At 41.8% G+C, this 19,082-nt stretch overlaps 1 protein-coding gene across 7 annotated transcripts in view; it reads left to right on the forward strand.

Annotated features, from left to right (window-relative positions):
• LOC131591448 (CUGBP Elav-like family member 2) overlaps positions 1 to 19,082 on the forward strand; it is a 370,880-nt gene that overhangs the window by 121,281 nt on the left and 230,517 nt on the right. For 2 of the 7 annotated variants that reach the window (XM_058862169.1, XM_058862168.1), the window contains exon 1: positions 11,455 to 11,646. The exons of 4 other annotated variants lie outside the window; for them this stretch is intronic. In XM_058862169.1, coding sequence (XP_058718152.1) covers positions 11,573 to 11,646 — 74 coding nt within the window. In that variant the 5' untranslated portion in view covers positions 11,455 to 11,572. Of the gene's footprint in view, positions 1 to 11,454; positions 11,647 to 19,082 lie in introns of those variants that run through there. One more of the 7 variants, XM_058862170.1, reaches the window with a different exon arrangement.

A 19,082-nucleotide genomic window follows, 5' to 3' on the forward strand; every position in this document is an offset into this window, starting at 1 on the left:
AATACATATACAGTGATTTTTTGTTTTTTTTTTTTTTCTTGGATTGAAAATTACTTTGTTTTTTTCCGAGGGTATTTTCTCACATTGCATTCACATCAAAGACTGATTTTTGAATTGGTTTGTGTGAATCCTACTTTAAAAAAAAATAATCTTTCTATGCATATTTACTGAAATATTGCTTTCTGAGCCATAACAATTATTATTAACATCAAAGAAGGTGAAGCAAAGCTGTAACACGAGTAATTTCTTAGCATGTTTAATGAAAGTAATGACTTTTGAAAGACTGCATAGGCTTAGAGATCTTATGCCCTGAACATGGGAGGTGTCCTCAGTGCTGCCTGTTTTGAATATTATCCATTCACAAAGCAATGTGGTGCCTTGCAGTTGTCAAACTTGGCAACATCTGTTTCCACAACAGAGCTAAGAGAGGTAATTCAGACTCTACATGAGTTGTTATTTGTTCTTGCAATGACCAGGTGTGACTTCAAAATGAACACGCTCTGTCCTACCTGTTAGAGAAAGAACAAGATAGGTCTTAGCCTGGGACTTGTCTTTCCATGCTTCCACAGGGACATGGACTTGAATTATGCTCATTTATTAGCCTGGAGTATTTGCATGTATTTATTTATTTATTTATTTACTTTCACATTCATGAACCACAATCATCAACATGCTAATGTTTTCTTTGTTAAGAGAGGATGACACTGATGTGTTTCTGTTACCAAATTTAAGTATGAAGGGATTGAGACCCACCCTGCAGATAAACACTTGGGGGTGAAAAGCTAGATGCAAGCTGGCAGTGTTAACTCACAGCCCAGGAAGGAAATAGTATTCTGGGCTGCATCAGGAGAAGGGTGGCCAGGAGGTCGAGGGAGGTGATTCTCTCCCTTTACCACACCCTCATGAGATTCCACCTGTTAGTACCTCTTGCAAGTCTGGAGTCCTTAACAAGTCCTCAACATGGAACTGTTGGATTGGATCCAGAGGAGGGCCACAAAAACAGTCAGTCTGGATTGCCTCCACCAAAGAGACAGGCTGAAAGCCCTGTGATTGTCCAGTCTGGAGAAGGGAAGGATCCAGGGAGATGTTAGAGCAGCCTTTCAGTACCTAAAGGGGGCTTATAGGTAAGATTTTTTTTAGCAGGGCCTGTTGCAATGGGTCATAGGATTGTGGCTTTAAACTAAAACAATGTTGATTCAGGCTAGACATGAGGAAATTTTTCACAGTGAATCTGGTGAAACCCTGGAACAGGTTGCACAGAGAGGTGTTGGCTGCCCCATCCCTGGAAACATACCCAGTCAAGCTGGACATGGCTCTGAGCAACCTGATCTGCTTGAAACTGTTCCTGTTCATGGCATGGGAGTTGGAAGTAGATGACCTTTAAAGGTTCCTTTCAACCCAAACCATTCTATGATTCTATTCTATATAAGATTGCAAACTATACCTTTGGGGCTGAAAAACAAAGCCAATGTTCAATTAATATTCATATCTAGAAGTTTTACTGCAAGTGTAGATTGTGCTTGAATACTTAAGAAGTCATTCAGGAGTGAATCAATACTAATTATTGTAATCAGGAGGGTTAATTAGCTGAAGATGCTGCTGATGGAAAGTTCACTGCTTACAGCCCTGAAAACACCTAAGTTGATGAAATCTGAAAGCAAGATGTCTAAGAGGACTTTGTGTAGAGAAAAATGCTTGGCTTTCCTTTGGCATTTCAAGAGCCAGTCATTCCAAAGGGGAAACACATCTTGTACTTTCTATTTTGCATGATATTAATTCAGGGGGTATTAGAAGATGCAACTAAATCTGTCATGAAGATATTTTCTGGTCGTCTCTCAATAAATGCAAGTACCATTTTGGATAACCTGTACTGTCTCTGCTGCATTCATTTGTAGATTACCATAAATTAATATGGATAATCTTATGCATTTGAAATCTGGTTCCGGCACTGTTATTTGGAACAGTTTTGTGGGTTTGTTTTTTTACCTCCATTTGTGTTCAGGCACGGGGACTTTACATGGTACATGTATATAAATTGCACATGCTCTGTTACTAATACACATATATATCTGTGTGCACACATACATGTGTGAACTTAAGTTTAAACATTTTTCATTGAGGGTGTGTATTCCTATAATCCTGTGCCCTTATAACTCCCACTTGGTTTCCATCTGCAAAACAGTATTCAACTACATATGATTCAGAAGACAGTTATTGAAGAAGTAGTTAATGAAATTTAAGTTAGATGATAAGGAATAAAGACTGAAAAGAAATGGCTGAAGAAAATCCTTTTCCCTCAATTAGAGCAGTTGTGTTTCTTAAAATGAGCATTACTGAATTTAAACAAAATCCAGCTGTACAAAACCTTTCTCACAAGTGACTTACAAGATTTTATATTTAATGCTGGGTGTTTGGGTTTTGCATTGTTTTTTTTTGTTGTTGGGTTTTGTGGGGTTTTTTTTCTTTTCCCGTAGTTGTATCTCTTAAGGTTATAACCAAGACGAATGTCAGGATGTTAATTCAAGAAAAAAAAAACCTACAGAAACCCCCCTCTCAGTCACACACACATAACCCCCCCAAGTCAAGTGATGCTTTCGGAGGAGAGAAATTCTATTTCAAAACACATCCTTCTTTCCTTTCTAATGACATTAGAGATTATCACGTGCAGGTGCTATTTATCTTTGCAACTGCTTTCCTATGACTGTTTTACTGCTTCCAACACATTTACTTGTATGTCAGCCATAGAAAAGGTAACTGAAAATGGCAGTTGTTGAGAAAGCATGTCGCCATGCCTGGAATGACATGCATTATCAGGGCAGCAGGAGTTGCTGGCTCTACAGCCCATTTCTATTTGACCTGCGGAATGATTGGCTGCCTGGGATGGTGATGAATCACTGGAGTTTATGAAACAAGACTGCTGGCATCCTCACAGAGGAAATAAAAAAGGATTTTTTTTTTCCCTTCCAACATTCTTGCTGTGGCAAAAAGCTTTATTTTATTTTTAATTTTTTTTTCTTTTTTTACGTTTTGTTTTGCTTCTGTGATATTTCACCCTGCAGCAGAAGTAAATGTGTCAATTAAAGTCGCTTTAGTACTGTTCTCGGCAAGTTAATGATGCACTGAAGGTTAACTATCTTTCTTGGATAGAAGTGGGCAGGAATTCTCCGAAATTTTGTGTAAATCTTGATCTGGAATCTAATATTCTCATCTCTCACTCCGGTCTTGAGACTGAGCATAACTAGTAATCAGCTCAAGCGGGATGTAAAAAGGATTTCAGCTGTTCTCACACACAACTTTATTTTCTCTGACAGTATAAGGATCAGTGATCATTCTGTGGGCTAATATCAGTCAGATCCATCTTCAGCATTCCTAAGCTAATGACTAAAATGACTTTTCTGGAAAGCACCGACTCCCAGATTTGCACTCACTTTCTAGGTGGTTCGTGAAATTGTATTGTGCATGAAGCCCACGTTACTGGATTAGTCTGTTATGAGCCTGTGCTTGCAGGAAAGTACCGTGGGGCTGTAAATCTGCCAGTGCACTGACAAGGCTGACACAGCGTGGATCACAAGCTGCCCTGTAAAATGCAGCCAAGTAAAAATGATCCTTCTATTTCAATTAAAACAGCCAAAACTGTGTTTGGGGCTGGGGGAATGGAGAGAACTACTTGCTTATCTCTCCATGTAGCATACTCAGTGTGCTGATGTGTTACCTTGCATCCCTTATTCAGGTAAAACAACCTAATTTAAGTTAACTCTCTCTGATTCAAAGGAATAAGATTACCAATAAGATTGCTCAGGAAGTTTTAAATACAGCACTTATATGAATATAATGCTTTTTGCCATTACATGAGAGAGGGTTTTTCTCAACTCTCATACTTTGCTGCCCACATCGGCTATTAGACTTTTCCACCTTCCTCCAAATAATTCAGCTGATGCTGGACACTGCAGAGGCTGCAACACTCTTGCTATTTAAGGCACAGCTTTCCAATGCCCCTTGTGAAATAGAGGAGGGCAAACTTTAACCAGCGAGAAGGGCAGCACAGGGAACTGTTGCTTGTGCCCTTCAGTGTGTGAGGGGTAAATGCTGTCCTTGCTCCAGAGTTCCCATGGCAGCAAATCAGCAGGTCATCCTCAAGAGCAGCCTTTGAGGATGCCAGACAACAGTCTGTCACCAGGAGGAAGAGAAAGCAGAGAGTTTGAGGAAGGGGAAAAAAAAAATTCTAGAAAATCAGAGGGAGGATAGGGGAAGCTACAAATAAAGGAGTGAAAAGTAACTGTATTGAAACAAAGATTATCTGGAAACTAAACCTTGCACATGCAGATACCTGTGGATGATAGGATGGCTGTGCTACAGAGTGAATTTAAGATTCAAACCCCGCACCTGCACTCCCTGGAAGCTGCAGGTCAGCATCGGAGGGGTTGAGGGCCTCTAGAAAAAAAACAGAGAATTATCAGAAAACTTAAAATTTTAGGGACCCTAAATTCAACGTTACAACCTCTTGGTTTAATTTTCCTTCTCTTCTGCCTAAAAAAGGTTTATCTTCTGCTAAACTGTGAGGAAGAAGCTCACTCTGAAGCTTGAGAATTTGCCTGCATCATTTCAGCCCACATTTAATTTTAATTAGAGAGTTATATAACCCCCTTTAAAAATAACAAAACACTAACAGAACTGCATTGGCAACACCAGGTGTTCTGCAGTGCTGCTCCAATGAATCATATGGAGATTTGTCTGTGCACGGCTGATGAACATACATTAAACTCAGTTAACCCCCACCCCTGAATAAAGCAATCCAAAGTGACCAAATTTTTCTCCTAAAGAGCCTTTTTCACAAAACAATGCCTAACTAGATGCCTTCCCTGGGAACCTCATGGTTCTAGCACCTGTTCCTTACAAAGTTTTTGTATCAAGGGGTTGAGGTTTTCTTTAAAAGTGGCAGATGAATTATTATGACCTTTCAAAGTGAAATACTGTATGTTAAACACTAAGTTGGGTTAAATGTTTTGGTTCAGAAAAGAAAATCAATGTTCCTCTTTGTTGTACTGAGCCCCAAATCCCTGAAATTGTTAAGAACAGCAAATCTAACAGGTATTTCTGGGGAAAAATAAACATGTGACTTCATCAATGTTCTTTTCAGACAGAGAATTTGTGGGAAAACTGAATCAGTGACTTGAGCTTGTTAAAAATTATGGTTCAGATGCCATTCTTGGTTCTAGGAAATCCCTCAGCTGCCAGCTGCTGAAAGGTGTGAAGGATCACTTGCCATGGTCGTGCTCTTTCTCTTTCCATCCCTTATCAGAGCCAGGGTCATGGGCTAGGTGGACCTTTTGATCTGGTTTACGTGGCAATTCTTGCACTGTTCATTGAAGGGGAAAAATCCCCAAACCACTAAAACCAGGCATGGTGCACTTTTCTGCACATCCAAATGCCTTATAGTTACTGTAGGAGTCTTTTCTTTATGATCTTCATGTCTGATGTTCAATGGTTTCTGTCTGGGAAACAAAGATAGCTACTTTACATGTTTTCAGGGTGATTGTTGTTTTTGAGGATTGACATGTATGCTAGGCACTTCATGAGCAAATGAAAAAAATAGACCTGTGAAATTTCCTACCTTAAAGATGCCACAATTTGAGTTTAAGGTGAAATCCAATCATTTGCAGTGCAAAAGGAAGAAAAACACCTGGTAGAAGTGAGTGAGAAGGGAGGATGAAGGTTAAGCTCATAAGGATCCTGCTGCTAGAAGTGAAGTGCATTGGGTTAATGCAGATATTGTAATAAACTTCTCAGATGACTCTCCATTTTGTTTTTAAAAATAAGTCTTCTTTTGGCTTCTTGTCTCTTTTGATGTCCCTTACCCACATTCTTTCTTTGCTGATGCCACATTAGAACTTCACACTTACCTTTGCCTGTGGCTTTTGGAGTTGGAGAATGACCAATGTTGGAGAAGTATCACCTTCTGATCCAGACCATCCTCACCATCTACCTCCCTTGTCCTGCCTCTCTCCCAGCCTCTCCAGATGAGCAAAAATCTCCAGAAAACTCAAATTTATAGAAAATGAGAGAGATTTTTCTGTCTCCAGTAGTTCTTCCTGTGGGTGTAGATGGCAGGGAGGAAGGTTGTTGTGTTACAGTGGGATTTTTCCTCTGCTCTTTGAAGGCATAGTGGGGCTTTTGCATATTGTGAGGATGGAGCATTACAGACAAGAACACCAGATGTGTGATTACTCCTGTCCTAAGTCATAGGTTTTCACATGAAGATAATATAATAGTCAAATCCAAGAATATTCTGTTCCATCTTCCAGGGTTGTTTGTATCTTTTTTTACCATAAAAAACATGTCTACTATCTACTAGGAAATGAGGTCTTGCCAGTGCTTGCAGTACCCCAAGTTTCTCTCCTTTTTGGGTAGTGGTTGTTGATAGTTAACAAGTGAGAACATAAGGTAGTCCATTAAAAAAAAAAAAAAAAAAAAAAAAAGGAAAAAAAGAAAAATGAAAAATCCATCAATATCTGTTGCCAAGTCAAGATAAGACTGGGTTGACAAAAGCCTTGGTCTTGTGTCTATATGAACAAGGCACTAATACAAAGGTAACACCTGTGGATCAATAGTGATGCTCTTCAACAGGACTGCAAATAAATAACAGGACGGTAAGACTTAGTCTTGCAGAAATTGCTTGTTACTGCTTTATTTCAGTTTTCTCTAAATGTAGTGGTGAGCTCAGGAACAGCCCAGCTGGAGCAGAGGTTACTGGGCAGCTTCTGCTCAGCATTAGCTCTGTGCAGGTTTGGACCTGAGGGCAATGATTGGCTGTCCCACGTATTTGATATTGTTCACAAAGGATGCTGTTCCTCTAGATTAAAGGCCTTTCCAAAAGACCCTCCATTCCATGTAACATCTGCCTTGTGCCATGATATGTTGCCTAATTGTTTTCGGAAAGATTGAGTTATTCCCCACAAAAGGGAACAAAGGCCCTTTACCCACAGTGGGATGAAATCACCTCATCACTGGTATAAAATAGGAAGGGAAAAAAAAAAGATAGTGAGTGGGAAGTTTTACTATAGCAACCAAGTTTACATAATATCAATGCGCTTCAAGTGAAAGCTCTAGAAATGTTTAATTTGAGGGACCTTTTCACAGGCTAATTTTAAATGACGTTTATTTCTGAAGATTACTGATGAGCTACAGTAGCCTACGGAAGCGGAGGGAGTCTCATAAGCACAATTTTAAATGCTTAAAATTCATTGATCAGCCTTAACCAGTATTTTAATTTTCTTTTTAGAAGGATTTCAGTTATATGCAAGTTATTTTTTTTTCTCAAAATGAATGGAAGACTGTTGTGTGCTTGGTTTTGTAAATATAAAATCCCTACTGAAAGGTTAAGGTTACATAATTCAAAATTTTCTTCCAATATTAGACATAACTGACAAAGACAGTTTTGTTCCAGGTAATCACAAATGGTAAAATGGCGTAAAATTGCATCCATTACTTTTTACCATTCAAGGAAATGTACTACTTTTTGCTTTACTTGTTAATGATTTTTACACCATTCTGTAGTTCTGCTCAAATGCTTGTGTGCTTTGCTTTGCTTTTTCTTCATGCCCCCTCCCCTTCTTGCCCCTCCAGAAGTCTGCTACTAAGAGTTAGGCTGATGGGCTCCCTGCCTTATAGGCAGGTAGGCTCACATCCCATTACACAAACCAAAATGCTGTACTGCCTGCTCTTAGTCACACCACTGCTTCCGGGCTCACGGCTTGCCTGGAAGGTTATTTCTTTGTGAAAGACAGCAACCACCTCGTTTGCATTCACTAACTCTAGCTGGACCAGATTCCTGCTCCCCCTCGCATTAGTGGAAGATCCTGAGTGATTCCACTGGAGTCATTTGAGCCCGCTCCAAATTTACACCACCATCGCTGAGCTCTGCTTCTGCTGCCTGTGTTAGAAACTTGCTTTGATGCCAGAGATAAGCTGAATCCCGAGCATGTTCATTGGCTTAGGGGGGAATAAAGGCAGAGGATTTGAACTCTCTTCATACTGCCTTGCAGGCTTGGGAGAGAGTGAAGTAATTCAGAAACTTTCCCTTGAAGCGCTTCCAGCAGTATCATTTCCTTGGCCCAAAACAGGGGGGCAAGTTGATTAGAAGAATGACAATTAAGGATAGGGTGAGGAGGGGGTCTGGAGAGGGGATGTGATGTGAGTTCCACACTGGATTTGGCTCTGGGATCTGGAAGGGAAGGGGGTGTCTGCTCTCTTTGTCACTCACTGAATGAAGCCACAGGCAGTGATGTCAGAGTGAACTCATACACATGACAAGTCACTTCCTCAATCATGGCCTTCTGCAGCTGAACTTTTTTGGGGTTTTTTATTTTGGTTTGTTTTGTTTTTCTCTGAAGAGGTGTGTGATTTTCAAAGGCTGAGTTGTTTGGAGAAACTGTATGTAGCTCTGTGTTTGAAAAACCATTTGAACTGTGACTAATCTGCAAAGGTGAGGTGGAACTGCTTCATCTGCCCCACTCGGATGGAGAAACTAAGGGACAAAGAGTAAACAAGCCAAAAAGGGTCTGGGACTCTACACTGAGGGGAGGAGGGAGAGGAGGCAGCATTTGTAGCTGGAATAGGATTAAAGCTCGAGAACTGATGATTCCAAATTCTAGGTTCCTCCCTCAAAACTGCCATATGCTCCACCAGTTGAAAAAGCTTAAGATTGGAGGGCAGCAATAATGCAGCTCCTCTAAACCAGTGTTTAGAGCCATTGTCTCATTTATGCTCTGAAATTAAATGCAGTTTCACTTGCCACTGTCATTCCCCATTTCCCTCTGTACTGTAGCAACACATCAGACATTCCACTTTTCCCTTAATTTTATTAAAAGCTGCTATTTTGCGCTCCTGTGCTGGTCAAGATTCTGGCATTAATGTTGCAAGTAACAGAGCTGAGCCTGTAACATTGTGTGAAACATTCGGGGTTTTTTGTTTCTTACCCTCACTTTTCACTTACCCTCTGCTATCGAGAGTTAATTCATACATAGACACTACATAATTTATGTTTGAGAACCAAATTATTCGAATGCAGTTTTTCCCTCTAAGCTCTCCTTGAGTCGTATCTCAGTATCTTTTATGGAAAGGGTTTCTTTTTGCATTTGACCCTGTTCCTGCTTCTAACTTTTAAATGGCAAAAGCAAATGTGCTTTGAAAAGTGTGTTACACTGTAGTTGTTAAATAAAGCAATAACCTATGCACTTGTAATGCTTTCTCTATGACCTACTTACATACTACTTCACCCTCCTTATAGTATGATTAAAAGCTGCTTTGAATCCACTATTCCCTCAAGGGATTTGAGGCTAGAATTTAACAAACTGCTGAGAAGGCTTAAGTCAGTAAGAGGGCTTCCCTACAGCTTCTTCCAGCTAATTCACATGTAATTAAAAGGAAAATAAATATTTCAAAAGAACATACGTTTTAATGAAGCATTTTTAAGCACTTACACCTTGCATAATGGGGCAAATTTATAAGGATCTCTCTATTCCATATGCAGATTTTAAGCAAAATTATTTGTGATCCTCTCCTCCCCCCTCTTTGCATCCTGTTCGAAGCGTGGATTTACTTTTCAGTCAGCAGCAGTGGGACTGTGGTCCTTAGAAGTGACAGGCTGGTGAGACTGAAGTCCTTTAGATTTAGCATTTACCAAAAAAACTCATGATGAAGAGGTGCAGATCCAGCCACACAGGGTGAAGTGGGGGTGGAGACTTCTTAGTTAAAAGAATATCTTCATCCTCACTGAGCAGCCTGTATTTCTTCTGAGCTAAAATCTGTCCCTTCTGCAGTGGCAAGATTTTGAAATTGAAAGTTAATCCAACTCTGCTCTGGGCCGGATTAACCACCATGGAGGCCTCAGATCAAAAACCAGGTGGCTGCATCCAGCTGGAGAAAGTTTTGCTGGTTTCTCCATTCATTTGGACTTTGCACTTATTTTTATATTTTTTTTTTATCCACTGCATAGTCAGTCCTACGTTGTGATGGATGGGCGGTGCAAAGGAATCACCATGAATTTAGTAAAGAGGAGTCATAGCTTTGCTTTTGTGCCTTTCTATGTGGAAGTTTAGGTGCCATGGTGATGAGGACAGTATGCGAACATATAGAGCAGAGCAGATTAATAACACTATAGATATCTGTTCAGGATTGCAGCTGTCCTACGGGGATTATGCTGAGGGCCAAGTGAACCTTTTCTTTCTTTAGACTTGCAAAGTAGGCAAAAATTTTAGCAGCCTGAGGGGTTTTTCTTCCTTTTTAACTGTTTAAAATTGAAAAGTCTCTTAGTGCAATAAACTGGACTCTACAAATTTGACAGTTCTGTGGGGTTTTCCCCTATAAAATCAACATTGATCAAAATTTAAATAAAACTCGGCCTGACTGATAACACATTTTTTATGGGTCAATTTAATTTTTGTATTAGAATGCTCTTTGAAAAGTTTAAGCATAGTAGGTTTTAATTTGCATTTGTTACTTTTTGCAAGCGTTGATTATCCATAACAAATCAAATTATAAAACCTAGAGAGAGATTCAGATGGAGAAGCACACACAATGGAGAGGAACGTTCTGTCTGTCTAGACTGCTCAGATCACCTAGTAATCTTCGTAAATATGTTAATATTCTTTTGCCTGGAGCGGCTTTGTATTGAAGCAAGTAGGTCTTGGAGATGGAAAGGAAAATTTATACAGATTTTCAGGGGGCGGTGGCATGGGGGGGGCCTCCACCTATTTGTATGCGTGGAATTTTGTGCGCGTCTTGGTGGTGACACTTCTGTGTGCGGCCAACTCTGAGAGCAGCGAGGTTGGGAGCGGGTTTTTGGGAGGTTACAGCCATGAGAAAGGATTTGCCGTCATTAGTTATTTAAATCCCTCTTTCTGATCAGTGAGGACAGAGTTACTACCAGTCTCTCGCCAGCCAGTAACATCACTCTGAGCATTTAAAAGACTGCCAAGGTCTGAATGGCAGGAGTTCGAGTGGAGAGAGCCTGCACCCAGAACCTGACCAAACCTTCCCAGTGCCCCCAGTTCGGCTCCGGCCGCCCCGGGAAGCTCCGTGCCCTGCTCGCCCCGGCGTGTGCGGCGGGCAGTGCCCGCCCAGGGCCGTGAGGGGCGCGGGGCCCGGCTCGCCCCTCACGGCCGCGGGGCCGGGCAGCGCTGCGGAGGCGCCGGGCGGGTCCCGCCGTCCCCGGGCCGGGCCGGGCGGAGCCGCGGAGCCCCGGGCGGGCAGCCCCCGGCCCGGCAGCGGCAATAGGCCTCTCCCGGGGCGGCGGGGGCGCAGGGGTTAACGGGGAGCCGCAGCGGGGAGATGGCTCCGCCTCCCCGCTCAGCACCTGGCGCTCCACCGACAGTTGCCTCAGCAGTCGATTTCGGAGGGGATTGGCGGAAAAAACCGAGAGGGGGAGAGAAATGTGACAACTGCCGGGGCTGGCGGCTGCCGCGGGGAGGCCTCCGCACCTGTGCCTGCCGCTCCGCCGCCCGGCGCAGTTGTGGGATCCGCCGCGCCCCGCCGCATCCTCCCGCCGACCGCCGCGGCGCCCCCGGAGCCCAGCATGACTTCTTCGTTCAAGCTGGATTTCCTTCCGGAGATGATGGTCGACGGCCGCTTGCTGGTCTCTGACAGAATGTAAGTGGCGGCGGGGCTGCCGCCGGGTCCCCCCCGCCCCGGCTCCGGGTACCGCCCGGCACCGAGCCCCCGCCGCGGGGCTCCGGCCGGGTGCCTCCCGCACCGCCCGCCCTTCCGCGGGAGGGGAAGGGGGGTTCGTACCCCCAGCCACCCCCCCTTCCCAAGTCACTTGGTGGTCTCCGTGTCGTGCCCCCTCCCGGGGTGTTCAGCGTCCCGCAGGTCGGTGCCGGCGGGCGCGGGGGGTTATCGGCTGCCGCCGATGATGATGCAACGTGGAGAAACGCGCATCGGTCGCGTAGCTGAGCGCTCTCCCCTCCGTGCCCAGCGAAGCCCTCCACAGACACCTGTCCCTCCCCTGCACCCAGCCCGCACCCACCCGTGTCTTCTCACCCCTTCCCGGAAGAATAAAAATGCCCCTGCAAATTTTCATCAGTTTTCAAATTCAGATGAAATACTAAGCATCCACTGGGAGTACCAGGCAGAACGCAAAGATGTGGCTTCGGGTTTTTTTGTTTGTTTGTTTGTTTTTTCCCATACCGTCCCCGACAGCTACCTGGTACGGCGAGTGTTAATTAGGGTGAGAACGGTTGTTTAACGTGCGGTTGGAGTGAGGATGAGATGTATTGGAGGGCGCTGAATGCTGGAATTTCAGAAGGAGAAGTATTCCCCTAGCCCAGCTCTGCTCTGTTAATCTCCGTCTGAAAGTTTCTATTATCATCCTCTTGGGCATTGCCAATTGACAGGTATTTTCAGGTAACCTAAGCCTTGTATGAAAAAGTAAAAGCTAGAAATGATGAAATAGACATCTGCTGGAAGATAGGAAGTGTGAGGATTGTGCTGCATTATTTTACAGCATTCAAAATATCTTTTATTTTGTTGCTTTTTCTTCTTTCATCAGGATGACAAACGTAGTTTGAGTTACATTAGAATGAAGCGAGAGGCTTTGGCATTGACTCTGCACTGAAGCTGTTCTGGTTGAGGCAGCACTTAAGTTACAAGTGTAAATAAACCCGTGTGTGCAGCAGAGAGTGTCACCTGCAATTTGCACAAATCAGGTTGCAAACTGTGCCCCCATCTAAAGCTATTCAGACTTTTAGTGCCTTTTTTACTGGCAACCAAACTTTCTCTGAGGTGGAATGCTTTCCTTTGCACCAGCAGTGTTCTGCATGGAGACATTCAGTAGTGGCCAGTTGTTCAGACAGCTGAGGTTTAGTGAGTGTGTGGGAGAGGGGCAAGAGTCAGGGGGGAAGGTGCTTGGTGCAGATGACTTACACTATTATTTTACAGTCCTTGAAGGACAGTGGAGTGTGTAAATGCTGCCTGCTTCTTGTCTTAAATTTGTGATGTTAAGTTCTGAAGAGTTCTGTGCTGTGTTTTGCTCTTCCCATTGTAAAATCCTGGGTTTTATTTGCATTAGTCAGTTTTGGTAAAAGTGCTGTCAATTTCTTCCGCTTTGCAGAAAAATCGCAGAGGTTTTACCATTAGGGTACAAAGTAGCAGCTGAACACTGCTATCTCTGGCTCTGCAGCCCTCTGTAGGGACCTGCCACAGCCAAACTTCCCCTTGTTTTCATCATCTCATTCTCGGCTTTGATTAGACTTACTACCTGCTGTCCTTCCAAGCAGTCAGAAAAGATCCTGCTAACAAACATCTCCAAGCTCAAAGGCACTATTAACTGTGGCTGATGGTGCCCTGTTGTCACTTAAGCTTATATAACTTTATCTCCAGTTTGCCCCTCGAGGTGGGGGAGTACCATGTCAAATTCTTTCTTCTGCATTGCTCTCTTCATACTCCTTTTCTCTGTGAAGCATCCATAATATATTTTAACACAGCTTGAAACACAGTCATTGTTCATTAGATGCAAAGCTTAATGTGTGTCCAAAGATACAAAAATTAGTCTTGAGAAATGTCAGCTCCTAAGTGGATCTTGAAATACAGAAGTTTAATAATGGAGTTGTTAAATGCACACATCCTTATAGGGTTGGTGCTGGTTCCTCATGCAGTTTTTTGGGGGGAGGGGTGGCTAAGTAATATCTTGAAGGAAAAAACTACCTCCTGTATCATCAGTGGTCGTGATGTGATGTGCTTCCTTGTATTAACCAAACCTCGCTCTGCTGCTGATCTAAGTAATTGTGGAGATGGTATGATTTCAAGGGATCATGTGTCATGCATGCAAATTAATATTGAGGCTAAATTGCCATGAACTCAGAGAGCTTCTGTTCCTAACAAAAACAGTCTTGAAACTAAATGCTGTGTGTTAGAGCTTTGCTACACTGCCTTTCTAATGCTCTGTCATTCACTGTTTAAAACCATCTTTATCTTGTCCCCCTTACCCAAGTGGTGACATATATTTATTTGCAAGTCCCCAACTCTCTGGACTAATCAGCGCTGATGAGGATGCAGTTTGATTACGCATCAGGGGTCAGGGGCACACGAGCACCTTCCCCTTTAGCTGCCCCCCCAGGCGAGCGGCGAGCCGCCAGCAGCGCTAGCAGGGTGGCGCGGAGCATCCGAGAGCACGCTCCGAGTTGCCACGCTGCACAAAACTTTTAACCTCGCCATCTGCTCCAGCCATTCCGTGTATCTCAGCTCAGACTTTAGTAGAAAGGAATTTCCTATTTTAGAGCAAGGCAATTAGCAAAATATATGTATGACACTTCTCTTTTACAGCACAAATTGGCAAAACTAGATTTTTTATTTTTTTTTTTTAATATGCCGGTGGCATATCGGATGTTTTGGGAAATTGATAGCATACAATATCACTTGCACTTCTTCTTTGCACATTTAAAAATTATTTGTAAAGGGATTTATTTTCAGAATCCTCCGTTATTTCAAGGAGAGAGAAAAAGGGGATTTTTCAGGGAATAACTTTCAGTGCATACCTAGTGTGAAAGTCAACTGCCAGCCTGATAATTGCAAAGTTAAAATGCTTTTACCTCTGTGAGAATGTTAATGGCTCTTAAATGTTGGTTGCTTTCAAATTTCACTGCTGTTACTTCATAGCTAAACAGAAATAAAATAGAACATCAGATACACTGAGCATGACTGTGTATAATTAAACTGTATGCATGGCATCAGTGTACCTGGTTAGTGACTGAATGGCAATTTACTAGTAAAAATTAATTAATGACATGGCATTGGAAAATAGATACTCTAGGATATGAAGCATAAAAATGCATGAACTTCTGTTCTTGAGGACACATGGCAAGCTGGATTCTCTAACTATGGTAAATGCCTGCAAAGAGCCCTACTTGGTGAGTGCTCTGGGAAGGATCAGGAATTGTTTGACTGCTGTTGTGCACTGCGGGGAAGAGGCAGTTCTGAGGAAAATGCATAGATACATGTAGGTGAAACATAGAGATGAAATGTGTGTGTGTATGTGGACAGGAGAGGAGAGGGTTAATGGTTACTAAGTGAGGTTATAAAATCTGAGTTCAATGTAATTTGCTGATTTCACTGGCTTACATGTACATGCCAACTGGATGATTGTGAAGTGGTTGCTTTGAGGATTAAATACTCATCGTTGTAAACCCCCCCCATGTTGATTTCTGCAATACCACAGAAGATTTTTCCATTCTATATTCCACATTTCAGTACCTGGGATTATCTTTAATGTAAATGAGTATCAGTGTTTGTAACTACTGAAACAAACTCAAATTTTACTTTAATTTTTGGTAGGTGGATATAATACCAATAAAATACATTATACTTCAACAATGTGCAGGCAACTGCATGGGTAACGAAGCAATAATGTGAAATAATATTCAGCCTTTGAATTTCTTTCTCTTGTAATCAAAAATGAGTCAAAATCAGATATACGTGCAATATGCTGATTTAAAAGCCAGTGAAGATCAATTTTTGACACTTTTTGTTTGTACTTGCTCTTTAGTAAATAAGAAATGTCATCATTCGCAGGAAATGCTTGAACTTTAAAATCCAGAACTTCATTTTCTGCAATGAACCTGCAATACAGGATTTTTAAATTTTTTTTTAGCAAAAAATTGGAGATACCTAATTTATGTTTTTAAACTTAACTGCAAGGAATCTCAACATCCTGTCAAAAAGAATTTTTCTACTCTCTGTTTTTTATATCTAGAATATCAAACCATGATTTCCTAGCTGAAAATAGACAATTGGGAATTTTTAAGACCACAGTCTCATCCTTATACGGGCATTTTATTCTAACTTTGATTCAGTAATAGCTGTATTTTACTTAAGTTACTTGTGTGACAGGTTCTTTGGGCCAGTACAGAGGAAAATCAAAGCAAAAAAAGAAGGTGATTTTTGACTGTTGCCAAGAATCTTCAGAAAGAAAAATAAATCTTTGGATGTCTATTAAGTAATTACAATTTCATGGTGTCCTTCTCCCCAGCATCTTTTCTAGAATCTCATTCAGAAGTTAACCTACGATAACTCTCAGCACATCAATATTTAAATATAACTTTCACTTCCTATGATACGATCTCACAAGTTTTAAGCTTCCCCCACACGTATTCATCATCCAAATTAATCATCAGTTATGATTTCTCTAACAACTTTGATAACTCTAAATATTTCATTGGCATTTTAGGATGTTTGATATCTTATGAGCATTTGGACTATTCAAATTTCATGATTAATTCATGGATTAATATAAAAATATTTGACCAAACCGATACAGGGGAAAGGTGTACAAACTCTTTTCATTTTTAAAAGAACCTAGAATAGAAAGAGTACACTTGGGCAAGACAACATTCTACAGAGAAATCATTGTTTTAAAGTTTAAGCAAATAAACTTCTTCTAAAGTGGACAGGCACCGTTTTGGTGCTCTTTCTTTTTTTCTTTGTTTCCACACACCGTTTCCTATACAGGATTATTTATTGTGTGTTCATATAGTTAAAAAGTATATTGCATCTCCTGGCATGATTTCCTTTGATTAAAACAAACTGGTGGCAGGGCAAGGTTAACTAGAGGCTAAAGTCACAAAATAGGGAATATACGTAGAAAGCAAGGCTGAGCTTTCCTTAGCAAAGAAGTGGGAGAACAAGAAAAACCTTCATAGGTACAAGAAAAATGCAGGAACTATTTGGAAAATAAAAACTAATTGGAGCAATAAATGTAATGTTCTCAAGTAATTGTGAAATAATTATTCCCCTTTAGAATCATCATACTTTAATTGCTTTCCAACGCATTCCTGCGTTCTCCGTGGCTGTGGAAAGGAGGAGAAGTGCTTGTGTTCCCTTCAGGATTTCATTTTTCATTTGCAGTAAGCTGCTGGCTTTCTCATAAAGGTTTTCAGAAATATGTTGCCTTAAATGCTGTTGTGTTCTTCCATATGGTGTTAAATAGGAAAGGTAAATGGCAGATGCTGAAGGTATAAATTCCCTCCTAACGTCCAAATAAAGCACCCTGAGATTTAGTGGTGCAGTTCTCCATCCTCTGTATCACAGATTTATAATCAATCTCTCATTTTCATTGAGACTGGGTTACGTAAATAGGACACACTTCAGTAGTGTAGCCTCTTTGCTCACAGCTTGATTCTTGAAAATTCAGCTGACAATAGTTTAAAATTATAATATTAATAAAGAGGAGATCATCTGGCCTTCAAAATGACATCTGAAAGCAGCTTCTGTTTTGTGTTAAATCTTAATTACTGTATTTAAATGAATGCCTAAATGAGCCAATTCACAAAGGAGTTGCCTACTGTACCAATAGTGCCTGTTTGGTGATTTTTTTTTTCTTTCCATTTACACAAATATAAAAAAAATAGTTTATATGGATGAGAACAGCTGCGTTCTCTTGCCTCTTACGACTCAGCTGAAGAAGGCTGAGTAGCTTGAGTGTGTTCTCTGCCCTGGGACGGCTTCTCCCTTGCCTGCCAAATGGTGGCATTGCTTAAAGTCAAGTTTAAAAGCCATACTCCGAAACAAACATTGGTGTAAGAGCTGTGACAAAGATCCTGCACCGGCCTCTTGGGCTGTATTCTGTGAGTTCACCCATCACTTGCTATCAGGGGCAGCATATTGTCACAGCTGAGGGCAGGACTTAGGGCTTAGTGCCATGGAGTGACTGAGTCCCTGCCTGTGAGTGCTCCAGCCTTTGGTCAGGCTGGAAGGGATGTGCTCCTGCCCACTTCTGCTCAGCTTAGTCTGGAAGCCAAGAGCTGTGTTGTGGTTTCCCTGGAAGGAGACACCATGCCCAGCTGTGCCCAGCTCCCCCTGCTCCCCACTGCATCAGGGATGGACTCATCCCCTGCAGGGAAGCATGCAGGGAATTTATGTCCTTGATTTCCCCTCAGCCTATGCATAGTGAGCCACTTCAGGTTTGCCAGAGAAACGACAACAGCAACCTGAGAATTCTGCTTTATGATTTTCACATCCCTCTTCATTCCTTAAATTGTTGTGTGGATCTTACCCTGGGGTTTTAGAGTTTACAACCATGGTTATTCCAGAGATGTAGCTATTGCTCTTTCAGGAAAATTGCATTAGTGATCTACTGATTTTTATTTTTTTATCGTTATTATTATTATTGTTTTCTTTTTTCCATGTAGGTTAGTGTGACAAAGAAAATGTAGTCCTGGCAGAAAAGCCTAACACTGTCTCGGCAGTCAAATGCAGCAATTCATTGCAACATTAATTTACAACTTTTTCCGTGTCTTTCCACTTTACATGCGCTCACTCCTAGACAACACTGGAGATGTTGAGAGGAGTATCCTGACACAAAGAGTTTTTAGTTGGTGTGTGTGTGTGTGTAGCTGGGTATCTCCATGGCACGAGTGCTACGACCCTTTCACAGTCCCAGGTTATCCTGTGCTTTCCCCTGTCCTCTGTTCCTACCTCCTATATGCTTTGAAGCAGCTCTAGTCTGGTTACAAGTCACAGCTGACATGAGATATCTTTTGTTTCATAACCCTGAAAAATAATGAAAATCCATCATCCTCTTAACTCAAAGGTGTGACAATGTCTTCATGCCTAATATGTAAGCGCTATTCCCGTTTCTTGCTCCTCAAAAGCTTTGCACCACTGAATTGCTCAGACATGCAAAAAACCCCCAAACATCGACAGCTTGCTTGACCCACCACTTGTGTTGTTGACTCCAGGGGCACTTGGTCCAGTGATGGTTTCTGGCCTTGTGTAAGATAAGTGCACTTCATTTGCCTGAAACAGGCCCAGTAGTTGAAAATTATTAGCTTCTGGGAGAGGATAACTGCATTTGAAAATCTACAAAATCAAGTGATCTATTCCCTTCTTCTCTTTTTTTTTTTTTTTTCCCCCCTGGCTCACTCAATTGCTTGGCTCTGTCAGCCTTCGCCTGCAATTCATTGCTAGTGAGAGAGACATCTGGTTCTGCCCTTTATCAATAAATGCATTTATATTTTTTTTTATATTTCAACACAGATGGAATGTAGAACAAGCATTAGGAGTTTGAAATGTAGTCAAACATACTCCATGCCTGG

Source organism: Poecile atricapillus, chromosome W (assembly GCF_030490865.1).
Source record: "Poecile atricapillus isolate bPoeAtr1 chromosome W, bPoeAtr1.hap1, whole genome shotgun sequence".
Lineage (NCBI taxonomy): Eukaryota > Metazoa > Chordata > Aves > Passeriformes > Paridae > Poecile > Poecile atricapillus.